The sequence below is a fragment of the Balaenoptera musculus genome, chromosome 9 (assembly GCF_009873245.2).
Source record: "Balaenoptera musculus isolate JJ_BM4_2016_0621 chromosome 9, mBalMus1.pri.v3, whole genome shotgun sequence".
NCBI lineage: Eukaryota > Metazoa > Chordata > Mammalia > Artiodactyla > Balaenopteridae > Balaenoptera > Balaenoptera musculus.
Genome location: NC_045793.1, coordinates 79,780,079 through 79,793,400, shown reverse-complemented (window position 1 = coordinate 79,793,400; position 13,322 = coordinate 79,780,079). Strand labels below are relative to the sequence as shown.

Here is a 13,322-nt window from a genome sequence, read left to right as displayed (position 1 = left end):
GAAGTTTATAGCAATACAATCCTACATTAAGAAACAAGAAATATCTCAAATAAACAACCTAACCTTACACCTAAAGCAATTAGAGAAAGAAGAACAAAAAAACCCCCAAAGTTAGCAGAAGGAAAGAAATCATAAAGATCAGATCAGAAATAAATGAAAAAGAAATGAAGGAAATGAGAGCAAAGATCAATCAAACTAAAACCTGGTTCTATGAGAAGATAAACAAAATTGATAGACCATTAGCCAGACTCATCAAGAAAAAAAAAGAAGACTCAAATCAATAGAATTAGAAATGAAAAAGGAGAAGTAACAACTGACACTGCAGAAATACAAAGGATCATGAGATATTACTATAAGCAACTCTATGCCAATAAAATGGACAACCTGGAAGAAATGGACAAATTCTTAGAAAAGCACAACCTTCTGAACCGGGAAGAAATAGAAAATATAAACAGACCAATCACAAGCACTGAAATTGAGACGGTGATTAAAAATCTTCCAACAAACAAAAGCCCAGGACCAGATGGCTTCACAGGCAAATTCTATCAAACATTTAGAGAAGAGCTAACACCTATCCTTCTCAAACTCTTCCAAAATATTGCAGAGGGAGGAACACTCCCAAACTCATTCTACGAGGCCACCATTACCCTGACACCAAAACCAGACAAAGATGTCACAAAGAAAGAAAAGTACAGGCCAATATCACTGATGTATATAGATACAAAAATCCTCAACAAAATACTAGCAAACAGAATCCAACAGCACATTAAAAGGATCATACACCATGATCAAGTGGGGTTTATCCCAGGAAAGCAAGGATTCTTCAATATATGCAAATCAATCAATGTGATAAACCATATTAACAAATTGAAGGAGAAAAACCATATGATCATCTCAATCGATGCAGAGAAAGCTTGCGACAAAATTCAACACCCATTTATGATAAAAACCCTGCAGAAAGTAGGCATAGAGGGAACTTTCCTCAACATGATAAAGGCCATACGTGACAAACCCACAGCCAACATTGTCCTCAATGGTGAAAAACTGAAACCATTTCCTCTAAGATCAGGAACAAGACAAGGTTGCCCACTCTCACCACTATTATTCAACATAGTTTTGGAAGTTTTAGCCACAGCAATCAGAGAAGAAAAAGAAATAAAAGGAATCCAAATCGGAAAAGAAGAAGTAAAGCGCTGTCACTGTTTGCAGATGCCATGATACTATACATAGAGAATCCTGAAGAGGCTACCAGAAAACTACTAGAGCTAATCAATGAATTTGGTAAAGTAGCAGGATACAAAATTAACGCACAGAAATCTCTGGCATTCCTATACAGTAATGATGAAAAATCTGAAAGAGAAATTATGGAAACACTCCCATTTACCATTGCAACAAACAGAATAAAATACCTAGGAATAAACCTACCTCGGGAGACAAAAGACCTGTATGCAGAAAATTATAAGACAATGATGAAAGAAATTAAAGATGATACAAATAGATGGAGAGATATACCATGTTCTTGGATTGGAAGAATCAACATTGTGAAAATGACTGTACTACCCAAAGCAATCTACAGATTCAGTGCAATCCCTATCAAACTACCACTGGCATTTTTCACAGAACTAGAACAAAAAATTTCACAATTTGTATGGAAACACAAAAGACCCCGAATAGCCAAAGCAATCTTGAGAACGAAAAACGGAGCTGGAGGAATCAGGCTCCCTGACTTCAGACTATACTACAAAGCTACAGTAATCAAGACAGTATGGTACTGGCACAAAAACAGAAATATAGATCAATGGAACAGGATAGAAAGCCCAGAGATAAACCCATGCACATATGGTCACCTTATCTTTGATAAAGGAGGCAAGAATATACAGTGGAGAAAAGACAGCCTCTTCAATAAGTGGTGCTGGGAAAACTGGACAGCTGCATGTAAAAGACTGAAATTAGAACACTCCCTAACACCATACACAAAAATAAACTCAAAATGGATTAAAAACCTAAATGTAAGGCCACACACTATCAAACTCTTAGAGGAAAACATAGGCAGAACACTCTGTGACATGAATCACAGCAAGATCCTTTTTGACCCACCTCCTAGAGAAATGGAAATAAAATCAAAAATAAACAAATGGGACCTAATGAAACTTAAAAGCTTTTGCACAGCAAAGGAAACAATAAACAAGACCAAAAGACAACCCTCAGAATGGGAGAAAATATTTGCAAATGAAGCAACTGACAAAGGATTAATCTCCAAAATTTACAAGCAGCTCATGCAGCTCAATATCTAAAAAACAAACAACCCAATCCAAAAATGGGCAGAAGACCTAAATAGAGTTTTCTCCAAAGAAGATATACAGATTACCAACAAACACATGAAAGAATGCTCAACATCATTAATCATTAGAGAAATGCAAATCAAAACTACAATGAGATATCATCTCACACCAGTCAGAATGGCCATCATCAAAAAATCTACAAACAATAAATGCTGGAGAGGGTGTGGAGAAAAGGGATCCCTCTTGCACTGTTGGTGGGAATGTAAATTGATACAGCCACTATGGAGAACAGTATGGAGGTTCCTTAAAAAACTACACATAGAACTACCATACAACCCAGCAATCCCACTACTGGGCATATACCCTGAGAAAACCATAATTCAAAAACAGTCATGTACCAAAATGTTCATTGCAGCTCTATTTACAATAGCCAGGACATGGAAGCAACCTAAATGTCCATCAACAGATGAATGGATAAAGAAGATGTGGCACATATGTACAATGGAATATTACTCAGCCATAAAAAGAAACGAAATTGAGTTATTTGTAGTGAGGTGGATCGACCTAGAGTCTGTCATATAGAGTGAAGTAAGTCAGAAAGAGAAAAACAAATACCATATGCTAACACATATATATGGAATCTAAGAAAAAAAAAAAAAGGTCATGAAGAACCTAGGGGCAAAACGAGAATGAAGACACAGACCTACTAGAGAATGGACTTGAGGATATGGGGAGGGGGAAGGGTAAGCTGGGACAAAGTGAGACAGTGGCATGGACATATATACACTACCAAACGTAAAATAGATAGCTAGTGGGAAGCAGCCGCATAGCACAGGGAGATCAGCTCGGTGCTTTGTGACCACCTAGAGGGGTGGGATAGGGAGGGTGGGAGGGAGGGAGACACAAGAGGGAAAAGATATGGGAAGATATGTATAGGTATAACTGATTCACTTTGTTATAAAGCAGAAACTAACACACCATTGTAAAGCAAAAGCAATTATACTCCAATAAAGATGTTAAAAAAAAAAGAATAAATGGAATGGAGCTATAATGGCAGAATAAAAGGACAAGTGTTTCAAATTCTAGCACATAATCAGCTGTTTATTCCACCTTACTGTAAACAATATCTAGGCTGCAGAATAATAATAATTCCAAAAAAAATAAGATAACCTTATGAGTTTGTGTGTTTGGACTAACACAAGTCAAGAACAACTACTGGAAATATTTTAGCCCTCATTCTTCTTCTAGACACCCATATTACATGGAATGCATGCGTATACATTTGCATTCAAAGATTATTTCTTTATCATACCTGAGCATTCATAAAAAATTATTCCTTTTCCTTTGGTGGACCTCAAAAATGTGTGGAACAACTACTTAAAAATTAAATGATTAGAGGAGCAAAAACATTGTTTCTAATGCATGTGTTCATTAAGTGATAGTAACACATATGGTGACAAATATTTTGCCTATGTAGACTGAAGCCCTGAGTGCTGATAATACTCAAATAACTGAACCGATATTTAGTTATTTTAATAACTCAAAATTAGAGGATTAAGTTAAAGTGGTCATTGTAGGTGAAAGCCATATGAAGCTTCAAAGTCCAAGAATGACCTACAAAAAACTCTGAATGGGAAGAAGTCTCTATTAACTCAGTGTTGGGAACTATTGACCTGAAAGCTTGAAATGGCTCCTAGTATTTCTTTTGCAGTAGTATTTCTTCTGGCAAAGAAGAGAAAGAAAAAACAAAGTTACCTCATAGATGCAGAATAGGTCATATATTATGTCTTCTCATCAGTCATTCAACTCTTGTAGTCTTTGTATCCATTTTTGTTTGCATAGATATTGATATTTACTAAATTACTGGCTAACAATAATTGATAAAACAGTGTGACAGTCTTTTCTTTGGGTATCACAGTGCTAGTTGAAAATGTAGGCTACAACAGCAATTGCTTTATGGGTTTTGAATAACTAGTATATATTTCTTTTAAGTGCTAAGATTGTTCTTAATGAGCCCACAAGTGAGGCATTATTCATCTTCACTATCTGAATGTGACTGGGCCATAGAAGAAACTTGCTCAGATATAAAAGGAGAGTGTGGAGAAACCAGTGTAGTGCTAAAATGCTACCAGAGTCACGCTATCATTAAGTATGCTTATTTGTTCATTGAAAATTAATAAAAATTTAATTTTACAATAATTGCTACAGATATAAATATTAATATTTCATGAATAACTCATTTTCCAGCTTTTAAATCCAAAACTTTGCAGTAGTATCCATTTACTAACTTTTCATGCCTTTCATTCAGATTTTCACAGGTTTTAGTATTACACTCACTCTTGTACTTAAATCCATAAAAATCCAAAAACATGTATCAGAGGCAATCAGTTCTTTTAACATGTTCTTTTTTGACATGTAAATGACCTACTGCATTTGACACTGAATCACTTAAAACAAAACAAAAGAGAAGGAAAAGGGCATAGATGAAAATAAATGCATCCAGTCAACTATATAGAAATAAACTGACCTTCTTAAAATTTTTGTTTAAGTCAACCAGACTGAGCAGGAAGATGTGGTCCTTGGCTCCCAGCAGCAGCCTGCCCCTCTCCTCATCTAACAGAATGGTTTGGAAATCCAGTCCTTCTGATGAGCCCAAAAAGGGAATACAGCTATTTGAAAGCAGCAAGTCTACGGGCAAGTAAAAGAAGGATAAAAAGAAAGAAAAAATTCTGAATAAGCAAAATCTTTATTTGCCTCCATACACACACTGTTCCACTTTGTAAATGCAGATACACAGCATGAAAGCTCCAATTTAGATATATGAAAACAATATACAGTTTTTAGCACATACTCATTTAGCAATAGATGCAACTTATTATATTTGATTTTATTGACACAATGTTTATCTTATTATCAAAAATGAACATAAAACATGTTAACACAAAAGCAATAAATGCAAAATTTCTCACAACGCTGTTTACCTTTTTTTTAAATACCTTTTTAAAAAATAAATCTATTTATCTATTTTTGGCTGCATTGGGTCTTTGTTGCTGCACATGGGCTTTCTCTAGTTGCGGCAGGCGAGTGGGGGCTACTCTTCATTGCGATGTCCAGGTAGTTGTGGCGCACGGGCTTAGTTGCTCCACGGAACGTGGGATCTTTCCGGACCAGGGCTTGAACCTGTGTCCCCTGCATTGGCAGGCGGAGTCTTAACCACTGCGCCACCCGGGAAGTCCCTGCCTTCTTAAGTTATAAATTAAAGCATCTACCTACAGTAAGATTTGCAAACTGATCAAATTACCAATATATGCAAAGTAAGCAGCAAACTAAGTGTGTGATAAATCTCAGGCATTTTTTTTCCCTTCTACTTTTGATAGTGTTCAGATTGACCCCGTGTCTGGAAGATTACAGTGCCTATTTCACATATACAGCAAGATGTAAACAAAGAAGCAATGGACTCTGAGGGAGATGTGATCCTGAACCAGTGATGGAATTAGAATTATAAAGCAAGAAGGGACCTTAAAAATCAATTAATGCAAATTCATGATTTCATAAATGGAGGTGTTTAATTCCATCAAGATGAAGCCACATGCCCTAAAGTCACAAAACTAGGGTGGCAAAGCTGATAATATAACCTCAGTCCCAGTCTCCATTTATCTTTGGTTTGTTACTGGGCCTAATTCTTTGTTTCAGTTATAATTGTGATATGAACAGATTCCTATTTAAATTTAGGTCTGAGGGTTAGTGGTTAGGACTCCATGCTCTCACTGCTGAGGGCCCAGGTTCAATCTCTGGTCAGGGAACTAAGATCCCGCAAGCCATGTGGCATGGCCAAAAAAACCAAAAAGCGAAAAAAAACCAAACTAACTAAATAAATAAATTTAGGTCTGAGTTTACAGGAGCCCAAATCTTTTCAATATGTTTCACCCCAAGTACAAAACATACCCTCTCATTTTGTACAACCCTAGACTATTAATTACCAATAAGATAATAATATCACTCATCACTTTTATTAAAGTCCATTATATGTTACTGGACTTTAAGACTAAATCATTATGTTCAAGCAATTCATTATCAATTGATGAGAAAAGTAAAAAGAGACGATGTCTTAGAAACAGGCATCAAGATGCTTCTAAAATGTGTAATGGCAGTTTTCAATCTCTGTAAAATGGATATTTGAGTCCCTTAAATTTAAAGCCTATATATTCCGTCCATAAACTGTGGGCTTTATTACTATTTCATGTTTTTGAGAATTCCTGTCACTCTACTTTTCTAATTTACAATGGTTAAATGTTACTTCTTTTAGTCACTAAGATAGATTTTTTTGTCTTAGTTTTGACAAACTAAAAGGTCATATGCTGAAGAAGATACGATACTACTTGAATTCTCAAGTGAGTGTGGCTTTACCAAACATAAATGTCTTATTAATATTTATGAATCATGCTTTGTGCACCCTGGATCGAAGTCTTAACTCTACACGAATTATTTTTCTACTAAAGTTAAATAAAACATTAATCGTTTTTCAGACCAGAGACAAAATGGGATAATATATTTTAGCATCTTCAAATGTAGTAATAAGCCTATTTTTGCAGGGCTGATATCCAGTAAATATTCCATATTGATTGCAAAGTAGAACAGAAGGGAAAGAATGGAACCAAGAGAGCAGACAAGACAGATAACAATCTAAAGCCTTAACAAGAGAAAACATTTCACACAAACCTTCAATCAGGCAATTCTGTATCTCCCATGGGATTTCCCCTTGTTTAACTAAGAATAAAATGGGCAAAATGGAAAGTATGTAAGGGGATTTCCAAGAGGATATCTTGACCCAACTAATACAGGAAAGTAGGTTTTAGGTTATAAATCCATACTATTTCAAGTGTCCATGGATTATAATCAACTATTTTGAACTACGCATTGCAATGTTAATTACAAAATGAAACATGGCTTAGCCTAATAAGCAAGAGTGTGAGCTTTAGGCCCAGATCAGCTGCATCATATCCTAGTTTTGCAACTCTGGCTGTGTGATCGAGGACAACAAATTTAAACTCTCTGTGCCTTCTCATCTATAAAATGGGGATAATAATTAATAGAAACTATGTAATAAATCACGTAGATGTGAGGAATAATGAGTAAACATAGGCATTAGAATAGTGCCTAGCACACAGGAAGTGCTATGTAACTATCAGCTATTATAATAATGATGTATTTTTAAAACTCTATATAAAATCTATAAAAAGAAGTCATATTTTCCAACTCATAATCCTCATGATGATTAAAGGAGGTAATTTATATAAAGTTCTTAGAACAATGCCTTGAAAATAGGAAAAGTTCAAAAAACATTAACTGTTACTTTGAATATTAAACTCTGGTTTGGGCCAAATGAGTTCTATTGAAGAGTATTATCTCACCTTCCATTAAATGTGACTTATGAAGATTAGAACAGCTCTATGTTTTTTAAAATAATATTGGAATAACATTAAAAAGCTACTCTGTCCACAAATATTTATAAGCTTCTAGTACGTGTTAAGCATTGAACATGCTGCTTAAGGTTGTGGAATGGCTGAGTCCTACCGTCAAGGAGCTCACAGATCCCTGTGCAAATAGATATGCATAGACAATACAACATAAGCACAATAAATTATAATACAAGTGTATACAAAATGCTAACAAATCTTTCAAGTAATTAATTGTGCATCACCTTACAAAAGGAGGTGATACTTGTGAACAGTCTTGAAGGACAGACAGAAGCTTTACAGGAAAAACATAAAGAAAAGTTTATTCCAAGCAGAAGAGTACTAGAATGTACAAGGGTATACACCATCGTATATTACACTTACGTACTGCATGTTTAATGTTATCTCCTACTATGGGGTATGAGTTCCTTCAGGGCCAAGACCAGGCCTTACTTATCTTGGAAACCCCAGCACGTATCTCAGAGTCTGAGACAAATTAAGCACTTTAATAAATTTGGGGAATTGTAGTAGTTCAGTAGGCTGCAACAGAGAGAAGAGGCAGGGGCAGTGAGAAGTGAGGATGCCTCCAGGTATTAGGGCATAAGACGGCAGGCTGCGGAGGTCGGGTACTATGTACGTAACTGAAAGCCACTAAAGTATTTTGTGCAGGAAAAGTGACAGAGACTAGAGCTGAGTATTACAAAAATAAGTCTGGCTGCAGTGTTCAGGATGGATGAGAATCAGGAAAGATGGGGGCAGAGAGGCTCCCCAGAAGTTTCTGAAACGTGGTGAGTCCCTGAATTATGGCAGTGCTAACGGGAAGAGGAAGACGTTTAAGAATCTTGAGTCTCATTTTCCGTCTCTACGCAAACAGTGAGAAAAATAAAGTTGAGGTCATCATTTGCTTTATTTTCTTTTACCATAACTAATTCTATTGGTTTTAGTTTCAAACAAATTTGACAAGGAAAAACAGCTGCAAAAATAGTGACTAACCTGAAGCATTAACACTTTAAAATGATTTAACGTTGCCTTGTAACAATGTTAGCATCAAAACGATTAAAGCATGCTTCCCGGATGCTTTGTAGCCAAACTAAATAACTGGACTTAGGCATTACATATGAAAATTTCTCAGGCTGATGCACACATTTTGAAAAGACCTTGGGACAGGGATTGGAACAGGTTCCCTCTTCCCCAAACAGTTTATCTTTCTTGCATTTCTGCCAAACCAAGCAAAGTCATTTTTGTTTCCACGGGATCATCAACAAAAGCCTAGAAAAAAAATGTTAAATCCGGAGTCTGAATCTTCACACCTAAAGCTGATACACTCCCAGGGTTTCAGGAATCAGATATGGATGCGAGCTGTGCAGGCTGCAAACTCATGCAAGTTAAAGACTAATAATTTGGCAATATATTGCAAAGCTTTATTTTTTCTTTTCTTAAACTGGCAAGTCTCAGGCACCTGAGTTTTAAGACTGTCCACAGTTTATAAATCCTTTTGAACAGAAACTCTGTCTTGTTTTTTTTCCCCCTTTGGTGGTGGGGTGAATGGCTTCACAAATGCCATTCAGATAGGGCCTGCTCTGTACTTACTTAACCAATACAACCTTTCCTCAGACTTCTAGGTCCTAAATGCATTCTTTGTTCCATCTACCTAAACCTTTGACCGAAACTACCATAATCACTCCTTCTAGCCGTTCTTTTAGCAATTCATTGTCCTATCACCTTGTTCTCAGTTTGTAATCTCACTCAATCACCCAGGCCCTCAAATTCCCACTCTTGTTCTCAATACATTCTTGAAAAATCTACAGCTGATTATTTCTGAAATAAACGCAGCAAAGTTATGATTCATCGTTTACTCCACTAGTTTAACTATGGAAATCATGCACATGATGGATTTTAATTGAATGATGACACAGAGCAGATGTTCATAATCCATGATCAATAAACCACTGCAGAGCAACAGGATTGGTTCTGAGGTTCAAAACTCCTATAAACAGCATGGTATTTTCCTATATTTGTATGTATGTGTGCATTGCTGAAGAGTATGTCCAGAGTTCATCAACATCTGCTGATATCTTACCAGAAGTCACAGGTAAATTGTATGTCTCCCACATACAGTTAATAACATATTTAGAATAATTTCTCATTTCTAACACAACAAAGTAAGTCTCTACCCTCATAAAACTAGATTTTTGAAAGCAAACAACTGACTCATCTAAGATCGCACAGGTACTGTGCACATGCTCCAACGACTGATAACAAGTTCCACTCTTATGGACCTCACAGCCTAGTGGAGAGAAAATGCTCATCCACAACAAAAATGAGAATATACATTTTTTTTCCCAGTGGCTGGAGACTTTATTTATCTAGTTATTTATTCATTTAGGCCACACCTTGTGGCATGTGGGATGCAGGACCTTAGTTCCCCGACCAGGGATCAAACCCATGCCCTGGGGTTAACTCCGTGCATTGGGAGCACGGAGTCTTAACCACTGGACCACCAGGGAAGTCCCAAGAATATACTTGTGACAAAGGACAACAGTACTTAAAGTAGTAGACTGTTAAATATTTTTAATAGTAAAATAGAAAGAACTTCCTCTCTGTGTCTCCATTAGCAAAAGCCAAATAACACAATTCTCGCCAATACAGTGGGTAGAGAAACTAAACGGTCTCTGATCACCTTCCAACCCTGGAGTTCTAGGGCATTAGAACCTAACATTGAACTTTGTTAAAACGGACAACGTATCAAGTAACAAACTGTCATTCATCTATTTACTCCAGGCCATTGCTCTGTTCTTTGGAGCAGGTAGCCTCTAACCTTTGGGAAGAACAGAAATACGGTATATGGCAATTAGAGCTAAAGGGAGATCTTCTCAATAAACCTGTTGGACTCCTCTGTTACCAATTCAGTGAGGTCCAGAATGGTTAAGTGGGCTTCACAAAACCAGTTTTCTCTTCGTGGCAAAATACAGCAGCACTGAATCCCCTCACCTACAGCCACATGCCCCTCCATGTAAGGGCAAGGCCGAAGATCCCACAGTCCCTGCTCCTATTTGAAATAAATGCTTGCTCTGAAAAGAATTCTTTGTATCTCGCTTTTAGTGTCCCTTCATATAATTGTTCATTCAGCCTGAAGAAACATTTGACCTGATGCTCTACAGTCTTCCTCGCTACCCCAGAGAGGAAAGGAGTGGTCAGTCACGCTGAATCTAATAAATTTAGGATTAAGCAGCACAGACTTCCTCAATGATTCACTGTGAAATGAATAAAATCCCAAACCCTTGAATTCCTGCATTTATTGCCAGAAATTCTATACTGGGTGGAGTTGACAATCTCTCTCACGAGAAGACTACATAGCTAAAAAATGGCTTCCCATATCCTTTAAAGAACACTTCACAGGAAGATCTTTTTTTAAAGAAGAAAATCAAAGTTATTAAAGGCAGAATTTCATGGGGTAAAAATAAAATCACCTTTGAGAAAAGTCAATTTCCAGTAGAATTTCTCAGCAGAGAAAGCTTACAGCCAACAATGAATCCAGATCAAAACCCTGTCAACTTGGGGATTCCCTGGTGGTCCAGTGGTTAGGACTCGGCACTTGCCAAAAAAAAAAAACAAAGCAAAAGAAACAAACAAACAAAAAACAACCCCCCAAAAAATACCCCGTCACCTTTCCCTACCATCTCAGGATATTCAGCACAAAAGCACAAATTCTTGCCACACCTACTCCCTCTTTTTCCTCAAGGAAATAGCCATTATATCAGTAGGGCTGTTCTGAGGGTTCTTGAATACAGTCACATCTCCAGTGTGTTCTCTGCAAAACTGTCTAAATAAAGAAGGAAAGGCGTTTTTTTTCCTGCCTTCCCCATAAATTCAGCTTCTCCCCCTTGATCTCTGAATTCCCTGGGCTTCCATGCCAACCGTTAGTCTCCCAAGATTCTTTCTATGGAACTCCTTCGTCCCATAGTTCCCATAAATGTTTTGGCTACCAAAACACCCTTACCATCCCCCAACCCCCAAAGCCTGTTCTCAGTTTGGGTCCAGAATTGAGTAAAGGGAGCAAACTGCTCATCCCAAAATGAAAATTAGTCTCTAATGTTGTGGCTCACTGAGTCCCTTTGGCTCTCTGTGAACCTGTATTTGTCTCTCCCGCTTTTGGTCTGAGGCAAGGGAAGAATTCTTTCTTGGATTTAACCTTTGGAAAGTGAACCCATCTTAAATTGGCCCTACCTGACTTTCAATTGGTTTTCTGAGGTTTGAGATCATATGAAAAGACCTTGGTCACCAAGATGGCTCACTTCCACCTATCAAACATACCACTTATTCTCTATTTAAGTACCTTTAGTCTCCATAGCTAACTGCTCAAACAATATCAAATGTATAAAGAATGTTATTCAAAGCTAAAATCCCGACAAAAGACTAAATTATAGGCGTATATTATATTATCGTTATATTTTCCTAGGTGAAAAGTCTAACCCTACCTTGCAAATGCAAGTTAAAATCAGAAAGAAAAAAAAAATGAAATTCTCATTTGCTCATCTGCAATGGAATGTTGGAAATCATTCTGTTCATTAGGTCTTAGACAGAACATTATCTATATCAATAATAAATCAGATGATGCCACATAGGGAAACATAAATTAGGAACAAATAAAGCCTATTAATCATCAAGCTACATTCTTGCCAGGACAGGATGTGGAATAGGAGTGTGGTAATTCTACACCATCACATTTTCATCTACATCCATGCATTTAAATCACAGGTTTCTTCTTCTTTGGCTAGTTTTCAACAGTAGACACTTTATATAATCCATCACATGTGAGATTCATAATTTACGATTATGGGTCCCTTTTAAATTCTTACTTTGAGTAAGAATGAATTGTTTTAAATTCTCAAAAGCTGGGCCATGATAAATTTTCCTACTGACCTATAAAATGGCTAACATTATAAATAACTGATGCATTTCCAGAAGAACAATTCAATAATAGAATAAACTGCCTCAGAAATAGTTGAGAGGATAATTCTGGGAAAGACAGATTCTACTTTGACAATTATTTTCTCAATTCCCTTCAAAGTATTAAGAATTTCTCCCTTTTCAAATTTCAAGGTATATTTAAAATCAAAACACCATGTCACAAGTGAATATGAGTTTGTTTTCAATCTAGTATGTGTATTTAATTTTTAAAAAACTTAGAAAAGTCATACCTTAATACACCATCTATTACTGATTCTAAATAGCAAGACAAATATCACAAGAGCAAATAATTCCTCAAGCTAAGATCACCACAAGTTAATGTACAGAGCAAAGAGTTGTGAGAATAACTTAAAATATAACAATATTTTATAACAATATTACTTTTTAAATTAATTATATTAATCAAAGTTAAGTATACACATATCAAAAAGTAAAGTAAAAAGGCGTATATAAGCCCATCTGTCTCTTCTCCCACCTCTGTCCACCTCTAATCTAGAACCCATATTAACACATTTAGTAGTTTATTTTCTATTTATTTTCATATATACAAATAATATGTGTGTACTACTACCTTTTAAAACATCATTTTCAGACATTTCCACTGAATTCCTGT

The 13,322-nt window shown here is 36.3% G+C and overlaps 1 protein-coding gene across 2 annotated transcripts in view; it reads right to left on the bottom strand.

Annotated features, from left to right (window-relative positions):
- Positions 1–13,322, bottom strand: part of SEMA3D (semaphorin 3D) — a 209,139-nt gene that overhangs the window by 107,798 nt on the left and 88,019 nt on the right. For both annotated transcript variants that reach the window (XM_036864311.1, XM_036864310.1), the window contains one exon: positions 4,810–4,970. In XM_036864311.1, coding sequence (XP_036720206.1) covers positions 4,810–4,970 — 161 coding nt within the window. The remainder of the gene's footprint in view (positions 1–4,809; positions 4,971–13,322) is intronic.